At 37.4% G+C, this 26,533-nt stretch overlaps 1 protein-coding gene and 1 pseudogene across 5 annotated transcripts in view; both read left to right on the forward strand.

Annotated features, from left to right (window-relative positions):
- DOCK3 (dedicator of cytokinesis 3) overlaps positions 1 to 26,533 on the forward strand; it is a 489,707-nt gene that overhangs the window by 99,974 nt on the left and 363,200 nt on the right. For all 5 annotated transcript variants that reach the window (XM_047775399.1, XM_047775426.1, XM_047775408.1 and 2 more), the window contains exons 3-4: positions 7,170 to 7,210; positions 25,405 to 25,460. In XM_047775399.1, the coding sequence (XP_047631355.1) occupies positions 7,170 to 7,210; positions 25,405 to 25,460 (97 nt within the window). The remainder of the gene's footprint in view (positions 1 to 7,169; positions 7,211 to 25,404; positions 25,461 to 26,533) is intronic.
- On the forward strand, positions 636 to 2,214 carry LOC125137812 (ornithine aminotransferase, mitochondrial-like; annotated as a pseudogene).

A 26,533-nucleotide genomic window follows, 5' to 3' on the forward strand; every position in this document is an offset into this window, starting at 1 on the left:
GAATCCTACTCAGCCATAAAAAAGAATGACATAATGCCATTTGCAGCAACATGGATGGAGCTAGAGAATCTCATACTGAGTGAAATGAGCCAGAAAGACAAAGACAAATACCATATGATATCACTTATAACTGGAATCTAATATCCAGCACAAATGAACATCTCCACAGAAAAGAAAATCATGGACTTGGAGAAGAGACTTGTGGCTGCCTGATGGGAGAGAGAGGGAGTGGGAGGGATCGGGAGCTTGGGCTTATCAGACACAACTTAGAATAGATTTACAAGGAGATCCTGCTGAATAGCATTGAGAACTTTGTCTAGATACTCATGTTACAACAGAAGAAAGGCTGGGGGAAAAATATAATTGTAATGTATACATGTAAGGATAACCTGACCCCCTTGCTGTACAGTGGGAAAAAAAAAATCTATTTTCTGTATTTCTTCCATCTCCTTTGTGGAAGCATTGCTTAAATAGACTATGCTTTGAATAGCTCTTAAAATCCCTAGTGATTTCAGTGTAAAATAGGATTTAATATTACATCTTAATTAGAAATTTTTTTCTTTGTTGATGCCACCTGTCCTGAGTTGGTTTCTAAGGTGCTGCCAGGGTAGGGGTTTTCCTATTTGAAGGACTTCATGTTTTCCAAACCAGCACATTTGCAGACCACTGCTGTCCTTTGTCATGGAGTTCAGTCTTTAGTGGCTGCTGTTATATCTGTTGCAACTAAGAAAACAGTTCATGGCCTGCTATCCTATGATTACACCTTTTTTTTTTTTTGTCTTTTTGCCTTTTCTAGGGCAGCTCCTGCGGCACATGGAGGTTTCCATGCTAGGGGTCTAATCGGAGCTGCAGCCGCCGGCCTACACCAGAGCCACAGCAGCGCGGGATCCAAGCCACACCTGCGACCTACACCACAGCTCATGGCAACTCTGGATCCTTAACCCACTGAGCAAGGGCAGGGATCGAACCTGCAACCTCATGGTTCCTAGTCAGATTCATTAACCACTGTGCCACGACAGGAACTCCTATGATTACATCTTTGAATAGGAGTCTAAATATGGTGCCCACAGCCTCCATCCTTTACCTGTAGCCTTGGAGAGAGGGAAAGGTATTTATGTATGGGATGTAGAAGGCAGAAAATATTTTGACATCTGGAGTGCTTACAGTGCTTTGAACCAAAGGCATTGTCCTCCAAAGATTGTGAATACTCTGAAAAGTCAGAAAGACCAATTGACCTTAACATCTAGGGCTTTCTACAAAAATGTGCTTTGGAGAAATCAAAGTTTAGAGTATGTTACTAAACTTTTCAACTACCACAAGGTCCTTTGTATTAATAATACAGGGTTGGAGACTGGAGAGACTGTTTGTAAAACTTGCTCATAGATGAGGATATACCATTAAGGATATCCTGAAATACATAGCAAAGATTAGTTTTGCAGGTAGAAACTTTGGGGTAGAACATTGTCTGCTATCTCCAGTTCCCCACATCCTACCAGTTATGATGGTTTTGGACTATTTATGCCACGTTTTGACATCATTCCATAGAATAATCTGCCTGCTCTTGCACGTGCAGCTCAGGATCCAAATGTTCAGGGTGAAGCAGGCATTGTTGTTCTGGATCCAGGCCACCTAATAGCTATGCGAGAGCTCTGCATGCAGCACCAAGTTCTGTTTATTGGTGATGAAATAAAGACAGGATTGGCCAGAAATGGTAGATGGTGGCTGTTGGTCACAAAAATGTAGACCTTATGCAATCCTTCTAGGAAAGGCACTTTCTGGTGGTTTATACCCTACATCTACAGTGTTGTGTAATGATGAAGTAATGCTCACCACTAAACCATGGGAACATGGTTCACCATATAGTAACAGTCTACTAGGCTGTCAAGTGGCCATTGCAGCCCTTCAGGTTTTGGTAGAAGAAAACCTTGCTGAAAATGCAGACAAGACGAGTGCCATCTTGAGAAATGAACTCATGAAGCTACTTGCTGATATTGTAACTACTAAAAAAGGAAAAAGGTTATTAAACACTATATTAGAGAAACCAAAGATTATGATGCTTGGAAGGTGTGTCTGTGACTTTGAAGTAATGGACTTTTGGCCAGTCCAGCCCATGACAGTATCAGTTTTGCACTTCAACTTGTGATCACAGAGGATGAGATTCAGGATTCCATGGAAATCATTAACAAGACCATGTTATCTTTCTGGGGGTGGTGACAGTTTGCAGTGGCTCCTGGGAGTCAGTTGGAGAGACAGGCAGTTCATTTACATACTGTAAAAAGCTCTGTGTTTCTGTGCTTAATGCAGGCATGTTTCATGCCTCTGTGTCAAAGGGTTTTGAAAAAATAAACAGGGAATTCCCATTGTGGGGCAATGGAAACAAATCCAGCTAGTAGCCATGAGGATGCAGGTTCGATCCCTGGTCTTGCTCAGTGGGTCAGGGATCCAGGATCGCTGTGAGCTGTGGCCTAGGTCACAGAAGCAGCTTGGATCCTGTGTTGCTGTGGCTGTGGCATAGGTCAGCAGCTGTAGCTCCAATTCCACCCCTAGCCTGGGAACTTCCATATGCCTCAGGTGCAGCCCTTTAAGCAAACAAATGAAGATTTAGAGAAGAGTTAACATCTGTTTTTCTGAAACTCTTCCCAAAAATTGCAGAGGAAGGAACAGTCCCAAACTCATTGTCTGAGGACACCATCACCCTGATACCAAAACCAGGCAAAGATACCACAAAAAAAGAAAATTACAGGCCAGTATCACTAATGAACATAGATGCAGAAATCCTCAACAAAATATTAGCAAACCTAATCCAGCAATACATTTAAAGGATCATATACCATCATCAAGTGGGATTTATCCTGGGGATGCAAGGATTTTTCAGTTTCTGCAAATCAATCACTATGATACACCACATTAACAGACTGAAGAATAAAAATCATATAATCCTCTAAATAGATGCAGAAAAAAATTTGACAAAATCTAACTCCCATTTCTGATAAAAACCCTCCAGAAAGTGGGCATAGAAGGAATCTACCTTAGCATAATAAAGGTTCCAACAATGCTGCAACTGCAGCAATGCTGGATCCTTTAACCCACTGCACCAGGCCGGGGATTGAACCCACACCTCCTCAGTGACCTGAGCCACTGCACTCAGGTTCTTTTTTTAATTTTCATTTTATGATTTTTATTTTTTTCCATTATAATTGATTTACAGTGTTCTCTGAATTTCTGCTGTATTGCAAAATGACTCAGTCTTATATATATTTTTTTCTTTTTCTCACATTATCCTTTGTCGTGTTCCATCACAAGGTGCTAGATATAGTTCCCTGTGCTATACAGCATGACCTCATTGCTTATCCACTCCAAATACAATAGTTTGCATCTATCAGCCCCAGACTCCCAGTCCATCCCAGTCCCTCTCCTTTCCCCCGGCAACCACAAATCATTTCTCCAAGTCCATGAGTTTCTTTTCTGTGGAAAGCTTCATTTGTGCCATGTATTAGATTCCATACATAAGTGTATTAGTTTCCATATATGTGATTCGATGTATATGATTCCATATATAAGTGATTCCATAAATAAGTATGGTATTTGTCTTTCTCTTTCTGACTTACTTCACTTAGTATGAGAGTCTCTAGTTCCATCCATGTTGCTGCAAATGGCATTATTTTGTTCTTTTTTATGGCTGAGAAGTATTCTATTATGTATATGTACCACATCTTCTTAATCCATTCATCTCTTGATGGACATTGGTTGTTTCCATGTCTTGGCTATTGTGAATGTGCACTAAGATTCTTAACCCACTGCACCACAGTGGGAACTCCTGTTGATTCTTGATGTTGGAAATATTTGAGTTCTTTGATTCTTCATCTGAGAAGTTATGAACTTTTATTGTTCTATATGTAAAAGACAGTAAAAGAATGAGTTTTTCTTCTTTGTTCATTATCTTCAGTTTTGAATTTTTCATGGAGTAGGATCATTTGGCAAAATTTGTAGCAGAGGTTTTGTTTTAAGAAAAGGTATGATGGCTGAAATTCATTGAGCACAGCTCTCATGGCTGTCACAATGGTGGTATCACATGAAGATGATAATGTGTTTTTGAAATACTTGGTGTTCAGAACTGGTCTAAATCTTCTTCTCTTCTGTTCTTCTACTTCCCAACAAGAAGCGAGAGTTTATATTACAGTTTAATATGTATATTCCATTCATAAGGACACAGCTTTTTGATAAACAGTATTGTGAGAGTTTACTTGAGAAAAATTGCTGATCTTTGTAAACATGTTATCTTGATCTCAAGTACTTACCTGAAATCTTGAGGTGGTGCTTAATCTTCATGTAAATTCATCCCACTTATTCTCTACTGTCATTTAAAAAAACATAGGTAAGTGATATGTAGTCATTTGAATGAAAATATCAGTTTTACTGAAACATTTGATTATTTAGAAACCTAATAATTTTCTTTGAGTAGTATAAGAGAGATTCAGAGATTGACATGAGTGGCATTGCAGTTAGGTTTAAAATGACCTTTCATAGGATTTAACAAGGTAGCCTCAAGGATATATCAAATACGAGAGAGTATGGGAGTAGAACTAGTACTTTCATATGTAATATGTTAGAGACAACAAAGCATTCCTGTAAGTGTCTCCTAGTGCATATGTACAGGAAATTCTCTAAGTAGTAATTTTCAAATTTTTCAGACCTAGTGCTACCCTGTCTTTTTTCCTTTTATAACAGATTTGTTGAGTTCACATACCATAAAATTCACCTCCTGTAAAATGTACAGTTGACCATTTTTTGGTATATTTAGAGTTGTGCAGTCATCACCATTGTCCAATTTTAGAACATTTCATAGAAAATTCCATATCCATTAGCAAACACTTCTTATTATCCCTTGGATAATAACTCTGGATCATTTCAAGTCTTTAGTTTACTTTTAGAGTTCTAATGAAGTTGATTTTTCTAGTTTTTGCTAGTATTATTACTGATTTTATTGCAGATAATTTTTTTAGGCAACCCTTACTCTGCCCTACCTGCTGATATCCTTCTCTATTATAGTGAAGTGCCACATTGGTAAGGTTATTACTTTGAAAAAAATGAAGATATTGGAATTCCGATTGTGGCTTAGCAGTTTAAGAACCTGACTAGTGTCCATGAAGATGCAGGTTCAATCCCTGGCCTTGCTCATTGGGTTAAAGATTTGCATTGCTGCAAGCTGTGGCATAGGTTTGCAGATGCAGCTGAGATCTGTCATTGCTGTGGTGTAGGCTTGTGGCTAGGTTCTTATTTAACCCTTAGCCTGGGAACTTTTATATGCCTTTGGTGTGACCCTAAAAAAAGGACAAAAAAAGATATTGAGACCCTCAAGTGTTATTCAAATTTATGATCTCAGCTGTTGTACTAAACAGAAATAAGGGCATTTCTTCTTTTCCTGTTTGTTATGATTTCAGGGTGAAAAAGTTGATTCTTTTCCTCATAGCTTTATTGTGGGACTTAAAGATTAATACATGCAACAACCCTCAATTTCATTTGGAATTAAGAACAGTAAGCTATATCAACAAATAGCTCTTTTTTTTCATATTCCTCCTTTAAATATGATTCTTGGCTTCTTCTTCAACTCATTGGTGTTTCCTCTTAAACCCAAGTAGAGAAACTATAGCAAAACTCTGAAAATAATACATTGGATTTGAGAAAGTTTGGCAATAAAGTTTCCTTTCTATGAAAATTTTTTTATTATGTAATTGAATCTTGTAATGTTATTGCTGTATATGAATGCTGAGAGGGAATAAATGTAGAACCGATGTCAACTTTAGCAGCTAGAAAGCCAAAAAATGAGCATAGTTTCGTGTAGCGCATTCAGTGAGACCAGGAAATAGAAAGTCTGGGCTGTACCCCTTATCAGCCACTGAAAAAGCTGTATGAGGGGTTCTTGCTGTGGCACAATGGGATCAGTGGCCTCTTGGGAGTGCCGGGACACAAGTTACATGGGTTAAGGATCTGGTGTTGCCAAACCTGCAGCTTGGGTCACAGCTGTGGCCAGGGAACTCCATATGCCATGTGGGGTGGCCAAAAAAGAAAAAAAAAAAAGCTGTCTGATTTTGGCATTTTTCTAACCTCTAATGATTTCACATGGGAATTTTCAAGGAGTTGAATGCATGTCCTCTGAAGTCTTTCTAATCTTTTTTTTTTGGTTTTTTTTTTTAACATCTGCACCTGTGGTGTATGGAAGTTCTTGGGTGAGGGGTGGAATCTGAGCCACAGCTGTGACCTGTACCACAGCCGCGGCAACACTGGATGCTTAACCCAATGCACCAGGCTGGGGTTCCAACCTGCACCCCCACAGAGCTGATGCTGGATCTTTAAATTGCTGTGCCATGGTGGGAACTCCTTTTCTAATTTTACTTCGTTTTATTCAGATGAAAGGGATTTTGTGCCTTTTTTTCATGTTTATTAGTTTATTACAAAGGATATAACTCAGGAACAGCAAGAAGGGAGAGTTACACAGGGCATGGTTTGAGGGGTGGAGGGGTGAGCAACGGAGCCTTCATGTTTTCTCTGGATCCATCATCCTCTCAGTACCTCACCATCCTGGAAACTCTGAACTCCACAGTTTAGAATATTTATGGAGACTCCGTCACATGGGAATGCTTGACTAAATCATTGGCCTGTGGTGATTAAGTCCATCTCCAGCACCATCCACCCCTGGAAGCCTGGGGATGGGGTCTGAGAGCTCCAGCTCTCTAATCACATTGTCTGGATCCCCTGGCAACCAGCCCCCATCCTCCAGGAACTACCTTATTATCATAAACTCAAGGATGGTTGAAATGGTCTTATCATGAATAGCAAAAGATGCTCCTATCACCACTATCACTCAGGAAATTCCAAGAGTTTTAGGAGCTCTATGCCAGAAAACAGGGAGGAAAACCAAAATCCCTATTTCTTTTTTTTTTTATTATTTTATTTTTTTCCCACAGTATGTGCCTTTTGATGAAAATTGCAAATGTTGTATTTATTGTAAGATTGTTTCTTTGGGGGTAAACGACTCTTGATAAAGACATACTAAGTGCCTAAAACCTATTAGAAAGTTTTGCATTTATTTATTTTCCTAAAAATACTAATATCTTTTATAGAAAATGACAACCATATGATCTTAATATTTCTTGTATGCTTTGTTTTAGGTTGGTATAGAGGAGTTTCAACAAAGAAGCCTAGTGTAAAGGTAATGAAAAGTTTATTGTTAACTTTTCTAATGTAGAAAGCTGCCTAGAATGTGTGTTTAATAAACAGTTCTTATCCATCTTTCAATCCTTAACAGTAACCACACTCATTCTTTTCTTTACACAACTGTATCAAACTCTATTCTTGTCTCAGCAGTATTAAATTGAGTTTTTTGAAAAGGATGAAAAATGCATGTATGGTGATAGCTGCAAAGCTTATTTTGAAAAAAACCTATTTAGAACATTTAATATTTTTTCCTTCAAATAGTTGATAGAATGTAAATTGATTTTTTCATAGGTCTAGTCCTGTGGAGTCATGTGATTAGTTAGACAAATTTATTTCTAAAATGGAAAAAACTTTTAAAGAATGTTTCATTAGAGATGTCTCTGATCATGATGTTACTGTTAAAATATGAATTTAAATAAAACTTTTACATGCCAGATACTAATTTTATATATTAGATATGTGCTTATTCTATTACCAATTAATCATAATTTGATAAAACAAAATATATTTTAGTTGGTAGTTATAATACATGTAGCAACATTCTTCTCTAGTAATGCATTTGCAAGTTTTTCTGCTTTACTTTTTTCTATAATATTATCAGTTTTTATATAAATTTTATGTAGCATAGTATTTAATGTATTATGCTTTTTCTTATATAGAAAATACCAAAATTATCACATATTATTTTTATTTTTTGCCTTTTTTTTTTTAAAAGAGCTGCACTCACACCATATGGAGGTTTCCAGGCTAGGGGTCAAATCAGAGCTACAACTGCTGCTGACCTACACCACAGCCACAGCGACCCAGGATCCCAGCCGCATCTGTGACCTACACCACAGCTCACAGCAACACTGGATCCTTAATCCACTGAACGAAGCCAGGGATCGAACCCACAATCTCATGGTTCCCAGTCAGATTCTCTTCTGCTGCGCCACGACGGGAACTCCATTCTTTTTATTAAAAAATGAAAAATTTCAGTGTTCTAATCGTCAGTTTGCCAATGAAGTCACTCATTTTGTTAGTTGAAAGTACTGATTATAAGAAGACAATGTCTTCAGATTTTAATTACTTGTAGCTGGGGCATCTTATCCTTGGCACTCTTGACATTTTGGCCACATAATTCTTTGTGGTCTTGTGCATTACAAGAAGTTTATCAGCATATATGATCTCTGCTCACTAAAATCCCCTCTCAAATTGTGACAATGAAAACTGTCTTTAGACATTGACAGAAGTCCTGGGGCTGGAAGTTGGGAAGTGGGTGGAGTGGTGGTGGTAAAATTGCCCGTGGTTAAGAACTACTGCTCATAGGTAATTTTTCCCCTGGTGTCTTTAGTTTTAAAACATTTTCAGGTGTTATTTCCTTGTGTGAGTGTGTGTGTGTGTGTGTGTGTGTGTGTGTGTGTGTATGTGTGTATGTATATAGCTAGCTGAAAGGTTTTGCCTTTTTTAAAAAAATTATTTTTATTTTTTCCATTATAGCTGGTTTACAGTGTTCTGTCAGTTTTCTGCTATACAGCAAAGTGACCAGTCACTCACACACACACCCACACACACATGCATTCTTTTTCTAAAATTATCCTCCATCATGTTCCATAACAAGTGACTAAATATAGTTTCCTGTGCTATACAGCAGGATCTCATTGCTTATCCATTCTAAATGCAATAGTTAGCATTTCTTAACCCCAGACTTCCAGTTCATCCCACTCCCTCTCCCTTGGCAACCATAAGTCTGTTCTCCAAGTCCATGAGTTTCTTTTCTGTGGAAAGGTTCATTTGTGCCATATATTAGATTTCAGATATAAGTGGTATCATATGGTATTTGTCTTTTTCTTTCTGAGTTCACTTAGTATGAGTGTCTCTAGTTCCATCCATGTTGCTGCAAAAGGCATTATTTTGTTCTTTTTTATGGCTGAGCAGTATTCCATGGTGTATATATACCACATCTTCTTAATCCAGTCATCTGTTGATGGACATTTAGGTCATTTCCATGTCTTGGTTATTGTGAATAGTGCTACAGTGAACATATGGGTGCATGTATCTTTTTCAAGGAAAGTTTTGCCCAATTACATGCCCAGTTTTCAGAGTACAGGTCTTTTGTCTCTTTAGGTAGGTTTACTCCCAGGTATTTTATTCTTTTGGATGGGATGGTAAGTGGGATTGCTTCCCTGATTGCTCCCCTTTCTGCTCTTTCATTACTAGTGTATAGAAATGCCATTGACTTCTGTGTATTAATTTTGTATCCCGCGACTTTGCCAAACTCGTGGATGAGCTCTAGCAGTTCTCTGGTAGAGTCTTTAGGAGTCTCTAGGTATAGTATCATGTCATCTGCAACTAGTGGTAGTTTTGCTTCTTCCTTTCCAGTTTGGATTCCTTTTATTTCTTTTACTTCGCTGATTGCTGTGGCTAGGACTTCCAAAACTATGTTGAAGAGTAGTGGTGAGAGAGGACATCCTTGTCTTTCTTGTTCCTGATCTCAGCGGGAATTCTTTCAGCTTTTCACCATTGAGGATGATGTTTGCTGGGGGTCTGCCACATATGGCCTTTATTATGTTGAGGTAGGTTCCCGCTCTGCCCACTTTCTGAAGGGTTTTTATCAGAAATGGGGGCTGGATTTTGTCAAAGGCTTTTCCCCGCGTCTATCGAGAGGATCATGTGGTTTTTATTCTTAAGTTTGTTAATGTGGTGTATTGCACGGATTGATTTGTGGATATTGAAGAGCCCTTGCATCCCTGGGATAAATCCCACTTGATCATGATGTACAATCCTTTTAATGTATCATTGGATGCGGTCTGCTAGTATTTTGTTGAGGATTTTTGCATCAATGTTCATCAGCGAAACGGGCCTGTAGCTTTCTTTTTCTGTGGAATCTTTGTCTGGTTTGGGTACCAGGGGTGATGGTGGCCTCATAGGATGAGTTTGGGCGTATCCCTTCCTCTGCAGTTTTTTGAAATAGGTTCATAAGGAGAGCTGTTAGCTCTTCTCTAAATGTTTGACCGAATTCGCCTGTGAAGCCATCTGGTCCTGGACTTTTGTTTGTTGGACGTTTTTTAATCACAGTTTCAATTTCAGTTCTTGTGATGGGTCCATTCATCTTTTCTATTTCATCTTGGTTTAGTCTTGGAAGATTGTGCTTTTCTAAGAATTTGTCCATTTCTTCTAGCTTTTCCGTTTTATCGGCGTATAGTTGCATATAGCAGTCTCTTATGATCCTTTGTATTTCTGTGATGTCCGTTGTTACTTCTCCTTTTTCATTTCTAATTTTATTGATTTGAGTCCTCTCTCTTTTTTGCTTGGTAAGTCTGGCTAGGGGTTTATCGATTTTGTTGATCTTTTCAAAGAACCAGCTTTTCGTTTCATTGATCTTTTCTATGGTTTTCTTGTTTCTATTTCATTGATTTCTGCTCTGATCTTTATGATTTCTTTCCTTCTACTAACGTTAGGTCTTGTCTGTTCTTCTCTCTCGAGCTGCTTTAGATGTAAAGTTAGGTTGTTTGTTTGAGCTTTTTCTTGTTTCCTGAGGTGGGCTTGTATTGCTACAAACTTTCCTCTTAGAACGGCTTTTGCCGCATCCCATGGGTTTTGGAGTGTCGTATCTTTGTTGTCACTTGCTTCTAGGTATTTTTTAATTTCCTCTTTGATTTCTTCAGTGATCCCTTGGTTGTTTGGTAGCATGTTGTTTAGTCTCCATGTGTTTGTGTTTTTTTGCATTTTTTTTTTCTTGTCGTTGATTTCCCTTCGTATAGCGTTGTGGTTGGAAAAGATGCTTGACATGATTTCAGTTCTCCTAAAGTTACCGAGGTTGGATTTGCAGCCCAGGAGGTGAACAGTCTTAGGGACTGTTCCATGTGCACTTGAGAAGAATGTGTATTCTGTTGCTTTTGGATGGAATGTCCTATAAATCTCTATTAAGTCCACCTGGTTTAATGCTTCTTCATTCAGGGCCTGTGTTTCCTTATTGATTTTCTGTCTGGGGTGATCTGTCCATGGCTGTAAGTGGGGTGTTCAAGTCCCCCGCTATTGTTGTGTTACTGTCAATTTGTCCTTTTAAGGTTGTTGGCAGTTGCCTTATATATTGTGGTGAACCTACGTTGGGTGCGTGGATATGTAAAAGTGCTACATCTTCTTCTTGGATTGATCCTTTGATCATTATGTAATGACCTTCTTTGTCCCTTAAAATATTCTTCGGTTTAAAGTCTATTTTGTCTGTTATGGTATTGCTACTCCAGCTTTCTTTTGATCCCCGTTTGCATGGAATATTTTCTTCCATCCTCTCACTTTCGATTTGTATGTGTCCCTAGAAGTGAAGTGGGTCTCTTGAAGACACCATGTAGATGGGTCTTGTTTTTGTATCCATTCAGCCAGTCTATGTCTTTTGGTTGAGGCGTTTAGTCCATTAGCATTTAAGGTAATTATTGATATGTATGTTCTCCTTGCCATTTTATGAACTGTTTTGGATTTGTTTTTGCAGCTCTTTTTCTTCCCTCTTCTCTTGTTCTCTCCTCTTCTGGTTTGATGACTATCTTTAGTCATGCACTTGAGTTGATTTTTCTTTGTTTGTGTATCAGCTGTAGATTTTTGGTTTGCAGTTATTCTGAAGTTTTGATTTAAGAGTCTATATGTATGTGAGATTGTTTTAAGTTGTTGGTCTCTTAATTGCAAGTTCATCTCCACTGTCCTGCATTTGTACCCACCTCTCTCTCGTGATTTCTGACTTTGGTGGTATAATTGCGCATGGATGATTTCATATCGTTACTGTATATATACCTTTACTGGTGAGCCTTGTCATTTGTGGAATTTTTGTTTCTGGTTGTAGCCTTTTCTTTTCTGCCTAGAGAAGTTCCTTTAGTATTTGTTGTAAGGCTGGTTTGGTGTTGCTGAATTCTCTCAGCTTTTGCTTACCTGTGAAGCTTTTGCTTTCTCCTTCAAATCTGAATGAGAGCCTGCTGGGTAAGAGTAATCTTGGTTGGAGGTTTTTTCCCTTTCTTCACGTTAAGTATATCATGCCACTCCCTCCTGGCCTGCAGAGTTTCTGCTGAAATATCCGCCGAGGCCTTATTGGGGTTCCCTTGTATGTTATTTGTTTCTTTTCCCTAGCTGCCTTCAAGGTTTTCTCTGGCTTTAATTTTGGTCAGTTTGAGTAATATGTGCCGTGGTGTATTCCTCCTTGGGTTTATTTTATATGGTACTCATTGTGCTTCCTGGATTTGAGTGAGTGATTCCTTTCCCATGTTAGGGAAGTTTTTGGCTATTATCTCTTGGAATATTTTTTCTGTCCCCTTCTCTCTCTCTTCTCCTTCTGGCTCCCCTGTAATAAGGATGTTGGTGCGTTTAACGTTGTCACAGATTTCTCTGCGACTCTCTTCATTTATTTTCAATCTTTTTTCTCTTTTCTGTTCCGCATGTGTAATTTCTACTAATCTGTCCTCCACCTTGCTTATTCGTTCTTCTGCCTCCTGTATTCTGCTGTTAGCTGCTTCTAGTGAATTTTTTATTTCCGTGATTGCATTTTGCATCTCTTCTTGTTTAAGTTTTATATGTTTGTATCTCTTTGCTCAGTGTTTCCTGTAAGTTATCCATCTTTGCCTCCAGTTTATTTCCGTGTCTTGCATCATCTTCAGCATCAATAGTCTCAAGCCCTTTTTCCTGGAGGCTGAGACTCTCCTCATCACTTAGCTGATTTTCTGGGGTTTTTCCCTTTCTCCCTCATCTGAGTTGTAGTTCTCTGTCTTTTCATTTTTATAGGTTTTTGGTGTGGTGACCTGTTCACAATAATAGAGTTGTAGCCTCTCTTACTTCTGATGTCTGCCCCCCTTGTGGCTGAAGTTGGTACAGGGGCTTGCTGTAGGCTTCCTGATGGGAGGTGCTGATGCCTACCCACTGGTGGGTGGAGCTGATTCTTATCCCTCTGGTGGGTGGGGCTTTGTCTCTGGGTGAGATTAGAGGCACCTGTGTGCCTGAGGGGTGGGGCCGTGATCCCACCTGGATTGTTGTTTGCCCTGGGGCTTCTCAGTGCTGACTGACGGGTGGGGCCAGATTTTCCCAAAATGGCCACCTCCAGAGAAAGGCATGCTGCTGAATATCCCCCAGAGCTTTGCTCTCAATGTCCTTCCCTCACAACAACCCACGTTCACCCCTGTTTTCCCAGGATGTCCTCCAAGAACTGCACTCTCAGGTTTGACCCAGATTCCCGTGGAGACTTTGCTTTGCCCTGGGACCCAGTGCATGTGAAAGTCTGTGTGTGCCTTTTAAGAATGGGGTCTCTGTTTTCCCCAGTCCCATGGAGCTCCTGTGCACAAGCCCCACTGGCGTTCAATGCCAGATGCTCCAGGGGCTCTTTCTCCTAGTGCCAGATCCCCGCACATGGGAGTTTGATGTGAGGCTCAAAACTCTCACTCCTGTAGGTGAGTCTCTGTGAACCAGTTAGTTTCCAGTCTGTGGGGCTTCCCACCTGGGAGGTATGGGGTTGTTTATATCGTGCAGTTGCCCCTCCTACCTCTTGATGTGGCCTTCTCTTTGTCTTCTGCGGTAGGATATCTTAAGGTTTGATTTGGTTGATATCCATTTGGTTGAAGAATGCTCAGTCTTTAGTTGTGAATTTTGTTGTTTTTAGGAGAGAAGTTGAGCTCCAGTCCTTCTATTCTGCCATCTTAATCCTGTCCTCTCACTTCAAAGTCAGAAGCCACCATTTTACCTGGGGTAGCTGTGCAGTAACCACTCACACTTCATAGGATATCAGAGTTATTTCCATGTTTGGGCTATAGAATATTAAAATTGTTATAAACATTTGTATACAAGTTTTTGAAGTTTTGTGAAGAAAAGAAATGTTTTTATTTTTCTGGTGTAAATAAATGGCCCAGATGTACTTGTTGTCTTATGTAGTAGTTACATAATATTTTAGTTTTCAAAGAATCTTCCAGACCATTTTCTAGAGATGGTAGCATTAAATTCCTACTTACAGTGATGCTTTTTGCATTCTTGCCAGCATTTGATAAAACACTATTTGTTACTGTTTTCTATTTTACTTATTCTAATAGGTTTAGTGGTATTTTAATTTGCATTTTCCAAATGGCTAATGGAGTGGAACATCTTTTCACACTTCTCTTTGCCATCTGTTTATGGTCTTCAGTGAATCATCTCATTCTGTGTTTTGCCTGTTTTCTAATTTGACTTTTTGATTGAACTGTTGTTTTGAGAGTTCTTTATATATTCTAGATACTAGTTCTGTATCACATGTGTATTGAAAAATTTTGTCTCCATCTGTATATTGTCCTTTTATCCCCTTAAAAAAATTATTTTTTGGCCATGCCTGTGGCATGCGGAAATTCCTGGGCCAGGGATTGAACCCATACTACAGTAGTAACCAGAGACACAGCAGTGACAATGCTGGATCTTAAACCCATTGAGCCACCAGGGAACTCCATGTCTATTTTTGCTTTTGATAGGGCATTTCATAGAGAAAAATATTTAATTTTGATGAAGTATAACTTTTCATTTTTCCTTTTCATGGATTGTGCATTAGGTTTCAAATGTAAGAGCTCTTTACTTAATCCCTGTTGACAAAAATTCCATTAAAAATTAAGTTAAGGGAGAAAAGGAATTTTATTCTGCCCAATTGAAAATTATAACCTGGAAAACAGACTCTCATAAAGCTCTGAGAACTGTTCCACCAGTTACAGTGGAAGGTACAGTCATATCCATCTTCAAGATAAAGGATTGTACATTAGAATAACATTTGTATGTCTTCAAAGAAATGTCTATTTAGTTTCTTTGCCTACTATAAAATTAGGTTATTATTATTGTTATCACTATTATTTTTTGCTACTAGTTATAGGAGTTTCTAGATATATTTGGATATTACTCTTTTTTTTTTTTGTCTTTTTGCCATTTCTTTGGGCCACTCCTGCGGCATATGGAGGTTCCCAGGCTAGGGGTTGAATCGGAGCTGTAGCCACCGGCCTACGCCAGAGCCACAGCAACGCGGGATCCGAGCCGCGTCTGTAACCTACACCACAGCTCACGGCAACGCCGGATCGTTAACCCACCGAGCAAGGGCAGGGACCGAACCAACAACCTCATGGTTCCTAGTCGGATTCGTTAACCACTGTGCCACGACGGGAACTCCCAGTGCTTGTTTTGATTGCTATGGCTTTATTATATATTTTTGAAATCAGAAATGGGATGCCTCCAGCTTTATTCTTTTTTCTAAAGATTGCTTTAGTTATTAGGGGTCTTTATGGTTCCACATCAATTTTAGGATTGTTTCTTTTAATTATGTGAAAAAGGCCATTGAAATTATGATAGAGACTGTTGTGAATCTGTAGATTTCTTTGAGTAGTATGGACATTCTAACAATGTTAATCTTTCTGTCTGTGAACATGCGATATGTTTCTGTTTATTTGTGTCATCTTCAATTTCTTTTCTTGGTATGTTATAGTTTTCAGTGTATGGATCTTTCACCTAGGTGGTTAAATTTGTTACTAAACATTTTATTCTTTTTGATGCTCTTGTAAAAGAGATCATCTTTTTAATTTCTCTTTCCAGTGTTTTATTGTTAGCATAATGGATAGAACCTATTTTTTTGTATATTAATTTTGTATCATGAAATTTTACTGAATTTCTTTATTTAAAAATTTTTTGGTATAGGCTTTATAGTTTACTATATATAAGAACGTGGAGTTCCCATCACGGCTCAGCTGAAGTGAATCTGACTAGTGTCCATGAGGGTGTGGGTTAGATCCCTGGCCTCCCTCAGTGGGTTGGGGATTCAGCGTTTCCATGAGCTGTGGTGTGCGTCGCAGTTGTGGCTCTGGCATTACTGTGGCTGTGCCATAGGCTTGTAGCTAGAGCTCCGATTTGACCCCTGGCCTGGGAACCGCCATATGTCAAGGGTTTGGCTCTCAAAAAGACAAAAAAAAAAAAAAAACAACCCAAAAAAACCCACCCAAAACTCTATGTAAGAAAATGTCATATGGAAACATAGAGAACTTTACTTCTTTATTTCCATTTTGGATGCCTTTTATTTCTTTATTGACTAATTGCTCTGGTAGGACTTCTAGTACTGTGTTGAATAGACATAGTAAGTTCTTGCATCCTTATCTTATTCCTATCTTAGAGCTAAAGCTTTACAGCTTTTTATCATTGAGTATGGTGATTGCTGCTGGCTTCTCATTAGTGGCCTTTATTATCTTGATGTCCATTCCATATATACCTGGTTTGTTTAGAATTTTTTTAATCATAAAAGGATATCTAATTTGTCAAATGCTTTTTCTTCATTTATTGAATGGTCATATGATTTTTCCTTTATTTGGTTAATATCGTGTATCACACTTATTGGTTTGTGTATGTGGAACTGTCCTTACATTTGGCTGGTAAATCCCACTATTTAAATAACAGTGTCTGATTATTTTAATGTGGTGTTGAAATTGATTTGCTTATATTTTGTTGAGAATTTTTTGCATCTGTGTTTATCAGAATATTGACATTTTCTGTTTTGTGATATCCTTGTCTGACTTTGGTATCAAGGCAATATTGGCTAGGCAAAATGAGTTGGGATTATTCCCTTTTATTCAGTGGTTTGTTTTTTTTTTTTGGCAGATTCTTAGAAGGACTGCTATCAATTGTTGTTTAAATCTTTGTAGAACTCAAAAGTGAAACAATCTAGTACTAAACTTTTTGTTGAGAGGTTTTAAAATACTGATTTAGTGTCCTTATTTGTAATTGATTCATTCAGCATTTTCTCTGTCTTCACGATTCAATCTTGGTAGGTTATATGTTTCTAGGAATTTATCCTTTTCTTCTAGGTCATCAAATTTGTGGGTGTAGGATTGTTCAGAGTAGTCTCTTAAGATCCTTTCTATTTTATCAGTTGTAGTGTCTCCTCTTTCATTTTTTTTTTTCATTTACTTGACTCTTTTTTATTAGTCTAGCTAAAGGTTTTAAAATTCCATTTATTTTTCAGAAACTATGTTTTCATTTCTTTCATTGTTTCCTTTTTTAGTGTTTATTATCATCTATTCTCTTCTCATATTGTATCCTTATTTGTATTAATTTTAGGCTTAATTTCTTCTGTTTTTTAGTTACAAAGTTAGGTTGTTTTTTGAGGTTTTTATTTTCCTCTTAATGTAGGCATTTATTACTGTAAACTGTCATCTTAGAAATCCTTTTTCTGCATCCTGTCAATTTTGGTATGTTGTATTTCTGTTTTTTTACTTATTTCAAGATATTTTTTTGGTTTCTTTTTTGATTTCTCCCTTGACAGATTGGTTGTTCAGCATGGTGTGATTTCGTTTTCACATATTTGTTTATATTCCAGTTTTCTTCCTATTATTTTTTTTTTCTGGTTTCATATTATTGTTAGAAAAGATATTATTTCTATTAGGCTGGTCACAGCTTCTTGTTTGCTTCACCTAGGGTGATGCCGCATGCTTAAGTTTGTGTGCTTTCTCCTAGTTTTGAAGAGTTGAGTAGCTTTCTGCATGTGCTTAAAAGCTATCTATCAGGCTTGCACTTGTCTCTGTCCTTGGTGGTACATACAGAGACCTGGCCACAGTTGGAGTGTGTGTGGAAGATGTGCAGAGCACTGGGGATACTCTTGGGCCAGTTGCAAAGATCTGTAGGTGAGGCATATCCATTGGCTCATAGGCAGACTTCATGATGGAGTCAGTGGCTTGTATTATTCATGTCCCTTTGATGCCCTTTGAAACCTAGACCTTTGGGTATTACATTATGAGGTTCTGCATTTTATTTAAACCTTCAATTTTAGCTGGATTTTTGTGATAGTACTTCTGCAGGGGAAAGAAAGGTTTTACCTCATTATTGCCAAGGAGGTTTGAAGCCCATGTTTCCCACTTAGCCTCTGTTGAAACCAAAGAGGGAAGACTTCCTGGTTTCCCATGTGTGGAATTCCGGCTTCCTCCACTGATTATTCACTGGCTGGAAGGCATTGTAGTGTCTCCTTAGTGCTTGCTATGTGGTCCCCAATGACACTAAGTGGAGGGTGGTGGTCTTGTTATTGCTGAGTGATAGTGAGAGTCTTAACTCTCTCCTAGGCCTCCTCTGATACCACCACATCAGAGTGATGGAGCGTGTCTGATTAATGCACGTTAGGGGTGGAAGTTCATGTGCCCCAAGTAGTCTCTGCTAAAACTGAATTTTTGGGACTTGTTTTTGACCACTGGCATAAAAAGTCTTGGTTCCCTACTTGGTTTTCTTTGATACTACACCAGTGCAAGGTTTGGGTGCCTCATTACAGCCTGATGAAGGTGAAAGTCTAATCTTTCCAATTGACCTTTTTTGCGTGGGTGGGATCAGTCCATTGCTTTTTGTTTGTTTGTTTTTGTTTTTGTTTGTTTGTTTTTGGTGGTGATTGTGAATAATATGGTAGTTGTTATTGAAAAGTCAATTTGTTTTGATAGGTGGATCCTTTGGGTCCTTAAATTAGAGAGAGCAGACTTTTGGGGGGTCTTTTTAAAGTTGTGCCTTTTTGTGTTGCCCGATTTCTAGCTTTTTTAGCTTCAAGCGGTGGATACCTAAGACAAAAGAAAATCTAGGAAATTCACTACTGTAGTGTTTCTTGCATTTCAACCCCAGTTAATATTCTTTCTTCTCTCTCTTCCAATTTAAAAAATATTTTTATGTCCAGTTTATATATGACATGAGTGCATGTTATATATGACATATATGTATATACATGTACGTTTTGTGTATGATTAGTCCATATCTGTAGAGTTTTACATTGCACTTATTAGCAGGAGAAATAGTAAAAATATATCTTTTCCATCTTCTTAAAAGTATATGCTAATTCTGAGTGTTTTAAACTTATTATTAATTATTCCCTTATAGATGACCAGTTGTCATCATTTAAGTTTGGTTATATGTGGTTGTGTGTTTCATCCTATTTTAAGTGCAGTATTTTTCCATGTTAGATTTCCTGTTGGTATAGGTTACCTTTTATTATGCATAAATGTATAAAATACAATACTGGTGTCAGCATCATGGTAGCATAAGATGTCCCTAGTGTCCTCACCCACAACAACAAATTTTTTCCATGCACCCACAAACAGAAGTACTTATTTGGTAGATATGGCAGTGTCATCTGCCAAGGTATCCAGGAGAAGTCTCACCCACTTGTGAATCGAGTAATAGGCAGACAGATCTCAGTCCCATTTGTGGACCCTGAAGTGAGATGTCAGTCATCTCCCTCCCCTCTGGACTAAGTCTGGGGACCTCTGGAGAACATTGACTTAGACAATCATCCATGGACAAGAGAGCCTTTGTGGAAGACCATGTTTCTAAATGGGAAGATCCAGCACTCTGTTAGAGTGAAAAAATAAGAGTATGGACAGATTGAGTATATATGAGGAAGAGTTTGACTTAACCCTCCCATAAGGTGGCATAGATTAAGGCCAAGGGAAATCTTCCTAGGCCTGTGATTGCTTGTGTTGGAGAAAGAGAGGGTGTATAAGTGAGCTTCTGGCTCCCTCAGCTCTGTAGATGCTGCCAAAGAAGCTCTTTTCTCTCTCACCCTATCTAGAGTGCTAAATAGGGAGCTCCATCACTAGGAGGTAGGAAGAGTTGGGAAAGTGGCAAATAGGATTCTTAGAGGACATTAAAGGACATGGATCTTAACTAACTGTGTGGCAGACTCCGTAAAGAAGCCCAGCCATTAACTACTGATAAAGCTTTTTTTCATGGGTTCCCCTACCTGGCCCATGGTCACCTCTAAGTGCTCTATATGTCTCACCCACATACGCCCTCCTGTTGTGGCTAGCTCACTTTGCAGACTCTTTGAGGTGGCAGCAAGAGTGAGCTTTGGAAGACTGCTAGTGAGCACACACAGAAAGCAGGCCCAAATATGTAGTGCAGAGAAACCTTAAATGTAAGTTACAGCACCATAATTGGAAAAGCACAGAGGCTATCGGTACTTAGCCTACTGCATTGCAGAATCAATAGAAAACATATCGGGTGAAGAATTTTGCCACAAAGGAGAGCAAGAGGCATTGGGCAGGTGTATCTGTAGAAGGCCTGAGAAATCTGCAGCTTCACTATGAGGACTGGTGGAGGGTAATGCAGTTAGTAAAGACTGAGGGAGGTGACTGCTACCTCATATGTCAAGATGGCAACAGAAAATTCCCAAGAAACATGAAAAATTAAGGAAATTTGATTACATCAAAGGATCTTAACAGTTTCCAGTAACTGAATCCAAAGACATAGAGATCTGTGATTTACCCAGTGAGAATTCAAAATAGCTGTTTTAAGGAAATTCAGTGAACTATAAGGAAACACAGGAAGACAATTTGGTGAAATCAGGAAGACAATACATTTTTAAAAATGAGAAATTTAACAGAGCTAGAAATCATAGAGAAGAATCAAATGTAAATTATGGAGATGAAGAATTTAATGAATGAAATGAAAAGTGCAGTAGAAGCATAAACAGCAGACTTGATAAAGCAAAGGAATTCCTGAGATTGAAGATAGCAACATTGAAATTATCCAGTTATAGGAGAACAAAGGAAAAAGGATACAAAAGAACAAAGAAAGACTTCATGATCTATGGAAACAATCAAAAGGATAAATTAGCTAATTGTCATGCTTCCAGAAGGAGAAGAGAAGGAGAAGGAGTAAGAAAGTTTATTTAGAGAAATAATGGCTGAGAACTTTTCAAATGTAGGGAGAGATTTGGATATCCAAGTTCATGAATGTCATTGGTTACCAAACTAAGTCAACATAAAGAAATCCTCTCCAAGACACATTATAACAAAACTGTTGAAGTCAAATACAGACATCTCAAAACCAACAAGAGAAAAAAGCTTGTAACTTACAAGGGAATCCTCAGTTAGGCTATCAGTGGGTTTCTTAGCAGAAATCTTTTCAGGGCAAAGGAGAGTGGGATGATAGAAGTGCCAGAAGAAAAAAAAAACTGGCAACTAAGAATACTTTACCCAGTAAAGCTGTTCCTAAGAAATGAAGGAGAGATATAAACTTTCCCAGTTAAATGAAAGCTGCCTTACAGGCAGTGCAGAAAGGTCTTCTTAAAGCTGAAATGAAAGGATGATAATTAGTAACATGAAAAGATGGAAATATAAAATACTGATAAAGCTAAGTATATAGTCAAATTCAGACTACTCTCATACTGTAATAGGATGGTGTGTTAACTCTAGTATTCAAAGACAAGAGTATTAAAGAATAACTATAGCTATAGTAATTAAAAAATACACAATAAATATAGGTGAATTGTAACCATAAAAACAAGAAGGAGTAAAAGGGTAGAGTTTTTATATGTGATCAAAGTTAAGTTGTTATCTGCATAAAATAGACTTGTCTATAAGATATTTTATGTAAGCACTATGGCAACACAAAGGAAAAGCCTGCAATAGATTTACAAAAGATAAAGTTATGGAAATTAAAGCATACAACTATGGAAAATCATCAATTCAAAAGGAAGGCAGCAAGAGAGGAAGAAAGGAACAAAGGAACTATAAAACAGAAAACAATAAGGTGGCATTAGTAAGTCTTTGCCTATCAATAGTTATTCTACATAGAAAAGAGTATATATATATATATATATATATATATATATATATATGTACAACTGAATCACTTTGCTGTGTAACAAATTAACACAACATTGGAAATCAGCTATATTTCAATAAAAAAGGAAAAAATACTCTAAATGTAAATGGATTGAATTCTCCAATCAAAAAGCCTAGAGTGACTGGATGTTCTTAAAAAAAAAGAAAAGAAAAAAGACCTAATTACATGTTTCCTACAAGAAACTTACTTAGCCTAAGTGTACATGTAGGTTGAAAATTAAGGTATGGAAAAAGGTATTTCATGTGAGAGGAAACTAATATAGAGCCCAAGTAGCTGTATTTCTATCAGACAGGTAGACTTTAAGCCAAAAATTAACTCTTTAAGCCAAAGAGACAAAGATGGTCATTATATAATGATAAAGGGGCCAGCTCATCAAGAAGATACACCAATCATAAATGTATGTACAGCCAAAATGGAGCCCCTAACTGTATTAGGTAAATACTAATAGATTTGAAAGGAGAAGTTGATAACAGTACAATAATAGTAGGGGCCTTCAGTACCCCATTTTAAGCAATGGATAGATCATCCAGATAGAAAATTAATAAGGAAACATATGACTTGAACTACATTTTAGACCAGATGTACCAAAAGACATATGCAGAACATTCCATCTGTTAGCAGCAGAGTACACATTCTTCTCAATTGTAAATGACACATTCTTCAGCATAGTTCATATAATAAGGTTGAGCTAATTTAAGAAGATTGAAGTAATACCATGCATCTTTTCTGACTACAATGGTATGAAACTAGAATCAATGATATCAGGAAAACTGGAAAATTCACAAATATGTGCAAATTAAAGAACACATTCAAAACCACCAGTGGGCCAAAGAAGAGATAAAAAATATCTTGATACAAGTAGAAACAGAAACCCAGTACACTAAAACTGTGGGATGGCTACAAAAGCAGTTTCAAGAGGGGGAAGTTCATAGTGATAACTGTGTACAATAAGAATAAAGACAGATGTCAAATAAACAAGGAAGTGGAAAAAAGAGTCTATGTCTGAATTTAGCAGAGGTGAGGAAGTAACAAGGATCATAACTGAAATAAATGAAAAAGAGACCCCTTTCCAAATAGAAAAGATCAGTGAATAAGAGCTGGCATTTTTCAAAGATAAACACAACTGACTAAGGAAAAGACTCAAATGAGAATTGAAAGAGGGTGCGATAAAAATGATATCACAGAGGAGTTCCCATTGTGGTGCAGCAGAAACGAATCCAACTAGGAACCATGAGGTTGTGTGTTAGATCCCTGGCCTTGCTCAGTGGGTTAAGGATCTGGCGTTGCCGTGAGCTGTGGTGTAGGTTTCAGACTTGGCTCGGATCTTGCACTGCTTTGGCTGTGGCATAGGCTGCCAGCTGTAGCTCCGATTGGACCCCTAGCCTGGGAATCTCCATATGCCATAGGTGCAGCCCTAAAAAGAAAAAAGAAAAAAAAAAGAAAGATAGAAAAAAATCACAGAAATACAAAGGATTATGAGACTATTATGACAATTATGTGCTAACAGACTGGACAAACTAGAAGAAATGGATAAATTCTTAGAAACATGCAACCTGCCAACAATGAATCAGGAAGAAACAGAAATCTGAATAGTCCAGTAATGAGTAAGATGATTGAATTAGTAATTAAAAACCTCCCAACTAAGAAAAACCCAGGGCCAGATGATTTCACTGATGCATTCTACTAAACTTTAAAGAAAAATTAACACCAGGCATTCTCACACTATTCTAAAAATTGAAGGGGAGAGAACACTATCAGATTTATTTCATGAGGCCAGCATTATTCTGATACCAAAGCCAGATAAAGGATACTGTAGGAAAAGGAAACTACAGGCCAATATCCATGATGAATATAGGTGTAAAAAGTCTCAACAAAATATTAGCATTCCCAATATAATAGCACATTAAAAGGGTCATACACCATAAGTAAATGGGATTTATCTAAGGATACAAGGATGGTCCATCATTTACAAATCAATGAGTGTGATACACCACATCACTGTAATGAAAGTTAAGTCATATGATTATGCCAATATATGAAAAAAACTTACAAAATATAGCATCCTTATATGAATAAAACTCTCAACAAGTTGGGTTTAGAAGGAATATAACTCAACCTAATAAGGGCCATATATGATAAGCCCACAGCTAACGTCATACTCAATGGCGAAAGGTTGAAAATTTCTTCTCTAAGGTGAGGAACAAGACAAGGGTGTCCATTCTCACCACTCCTGTTTAACATAGTATAGGAAGCCCTAGCCAGAACAGTTAGGTAAGAAAAGGAAATAAAAGGCATTAGTATCAGTAAAGAAAAAGTAAAATGTCACTTGTTTGCAGATGATATGATAGGATATTATATGTAGAAAATCCTAAAGATTCCACCAAAAAACGTTTAAAATTAGTAAATTCAGTAAAATTTCAGGATATAAAATTAACACAAGTAATTTGTGTTTCTGTGCACTAACAATGAAATCTCTGAAAAAGAAATAAAGGAAACAATCTCATTCATGATAGTGTCAAAAACAATCAAATACTTAGGAATAAATTTAACCAAGGAGGTGAAAGAGCTGTACACTGAAAACTATAAAATGCATTATTGTAGTCCAGCTGCTGATGGACCTGTGTGGTGTAGATTGAGTTTATTATTGATAGTGGTATGGGCCAAAGAGTATTAAAAAATAGGCCATTTGTGTTTTATTTGAAGGGGGTTTTATACATCAGGAAAAGGAGTGAAACATTGATTGTACAACCTGGTTTTATTATTATTATTATTATTTTTTGTCTCCTTAGGGCCACACCTGCGGCATGTGGAGGTTCCCAGACTAGGGGTCGAATTGGAGCTGTAGCTACCAGCCTGCACCACAGCCACAACAATGCCAGATCTGAGCCTCATCTGTGACCTATACCACAGCTCATGGCAATGCCAGATCATTAACCACTGAGCAAGGCTAGGGACTGAACCTGCATCCTCATGGGTACTAGTCAGATTTGCAGATTTGTTTCCCCTGAGCTATGATGGAAACTCTGTAAAACTTGTTTTGTAAAACAGAAAATATATTTTTATCCCTTGGGAATTGAAATCAAATTGTGGCAGATATCAAGTGGAAACTAGAAAGAGTAAAAGAAGAAATATTTATAGAGGCTCCCAAATTAACCTGCTTGTAGTGAATACAAATGTTACCCGGAGCCTGAGAATGTTTTCTCTAGCTCAGAGCTGGATAATCTATAAATTGTTGGCTAGGCAGTGATACTGGTTTTGTAGATACATGCCAAGCTCTGTACATCAGTCTGTATCCTAAGAGTGATTTGATGGAATATTTCGAAAACTTAAAAAAAATTTTTTTTGGTGGTTGCTTAACATCATAGTTATTTTATTCCATGAGAATAGACTAAGTACAAGTGAGAATGAAATTCCTGTCACATATAGTTTGTGAAACTTTGCATTCTTAATTAATTAATGTGTAAAGTGATTACTACATTAGGAGATCTGTAGTGTTGATAGAGTATTTGCATGATGAAATCTGACTGCTGTTTTAGTCTTCATGAAATGTTAATCACAAATTACTTTTTCTAATGGGAAATCTTTTCTTTTGTATAGGGGATCTTTCCTGCAAATTACATTCATTTGAAAAAAGCAATTGTCAGTAATAGAGGGTGAGTAGTTGGATTTACTAAATTTATTTACAATTTTTATCGGTTGCAGAGGAAGGCTTTTTTTCTCTCTGGTTCATAGTATAAGTGTTATTGACATGTTTTCCTGCAAAAATGTACTTTATCATATATAATTCTGAGGACATAATTTTATCTTAAGAAATACAGCTTTAATCTCTTTTCTTGTGTATTGGAATGATAATTTGAGTTGTTATGACTTTTATAAAAGCAGTTATGCATGTAGCATGTTTTTTTAAAATGATATGCTATTTTGAGAATAGTCCCTAATAGGATAGGAGTGAGTGATAAATCTGTCATTGTGTTTCTGTATGTCAAACTGAGGGAGACTTTTAAAATCTTTTCTTTTTGGAAGTAGAAGTTGAGAAAACGGTAAAGGCATACCTTAAGGATAAAAAGACAGTGTACAAAATGGATGTATAATTTGATCACAAATTTGCAAAACAAAAGCAATCTCTGAATAGAAGAGAGAGAAGATGTAACGTCTAAAGATGTTAAAATTTGTTTTTGCAATTCTGATTATGGTGATTTTTAAAAAATTCTTTACTATCATGTCTTATTTTTAAAATTAACGTGTTATTATAAGACTGTGATTTTATTTTTAAAAATTCATCATTTTAAAATATAAAATCTAGGGTAAACGATGATAGCCTTTGGTACTAGAAATATTGTTTTTGACCAGAGGTTGAGTTAGCATCAGAATATCCTAATATTAAGTTAGGGTTTAGTCAGGAAAAGAGAAACTTCTGAGTCACTTTACAAAGTAGAATTTAATACAGGAAATTTTAGACATATATTTAAAGAGTGAAAGAAAAAAGAAAGTACTGATATAAGCTGAAGTAATCACTGTAGTAAAGCATTCTGGGAATACCAAAGGTGAATAAGTAGGCTGAAAAAGTACCAGAACCCAGAAACTTGGAAGATGGAACTTGAGACACTGGAGGTCATACATCTGAGGAGGGGATATCATATGGCTGCTATAGGTATGTATGAAGAAGGGCAGTGAGGTTGTTTCTGGAAATGCCAAAAGTAGCTGGAGACTAAATCCAGTTTTCTCT

This window comes from Phacochoerus africanus, chromosome 1, assembly GCF_016906955.1.
Source record: "Phacochoerus africanus isolate WHEZ1 chromosome 1, ROS_Pafr_v1, whole genome shotgun sequence".
Lineage (NCBI taxonomy): Eukaryota > Metazoa > Chordata > Mammalia > Artiodactyla > Suidae > Phacochoerus > Phacochoerus africanus.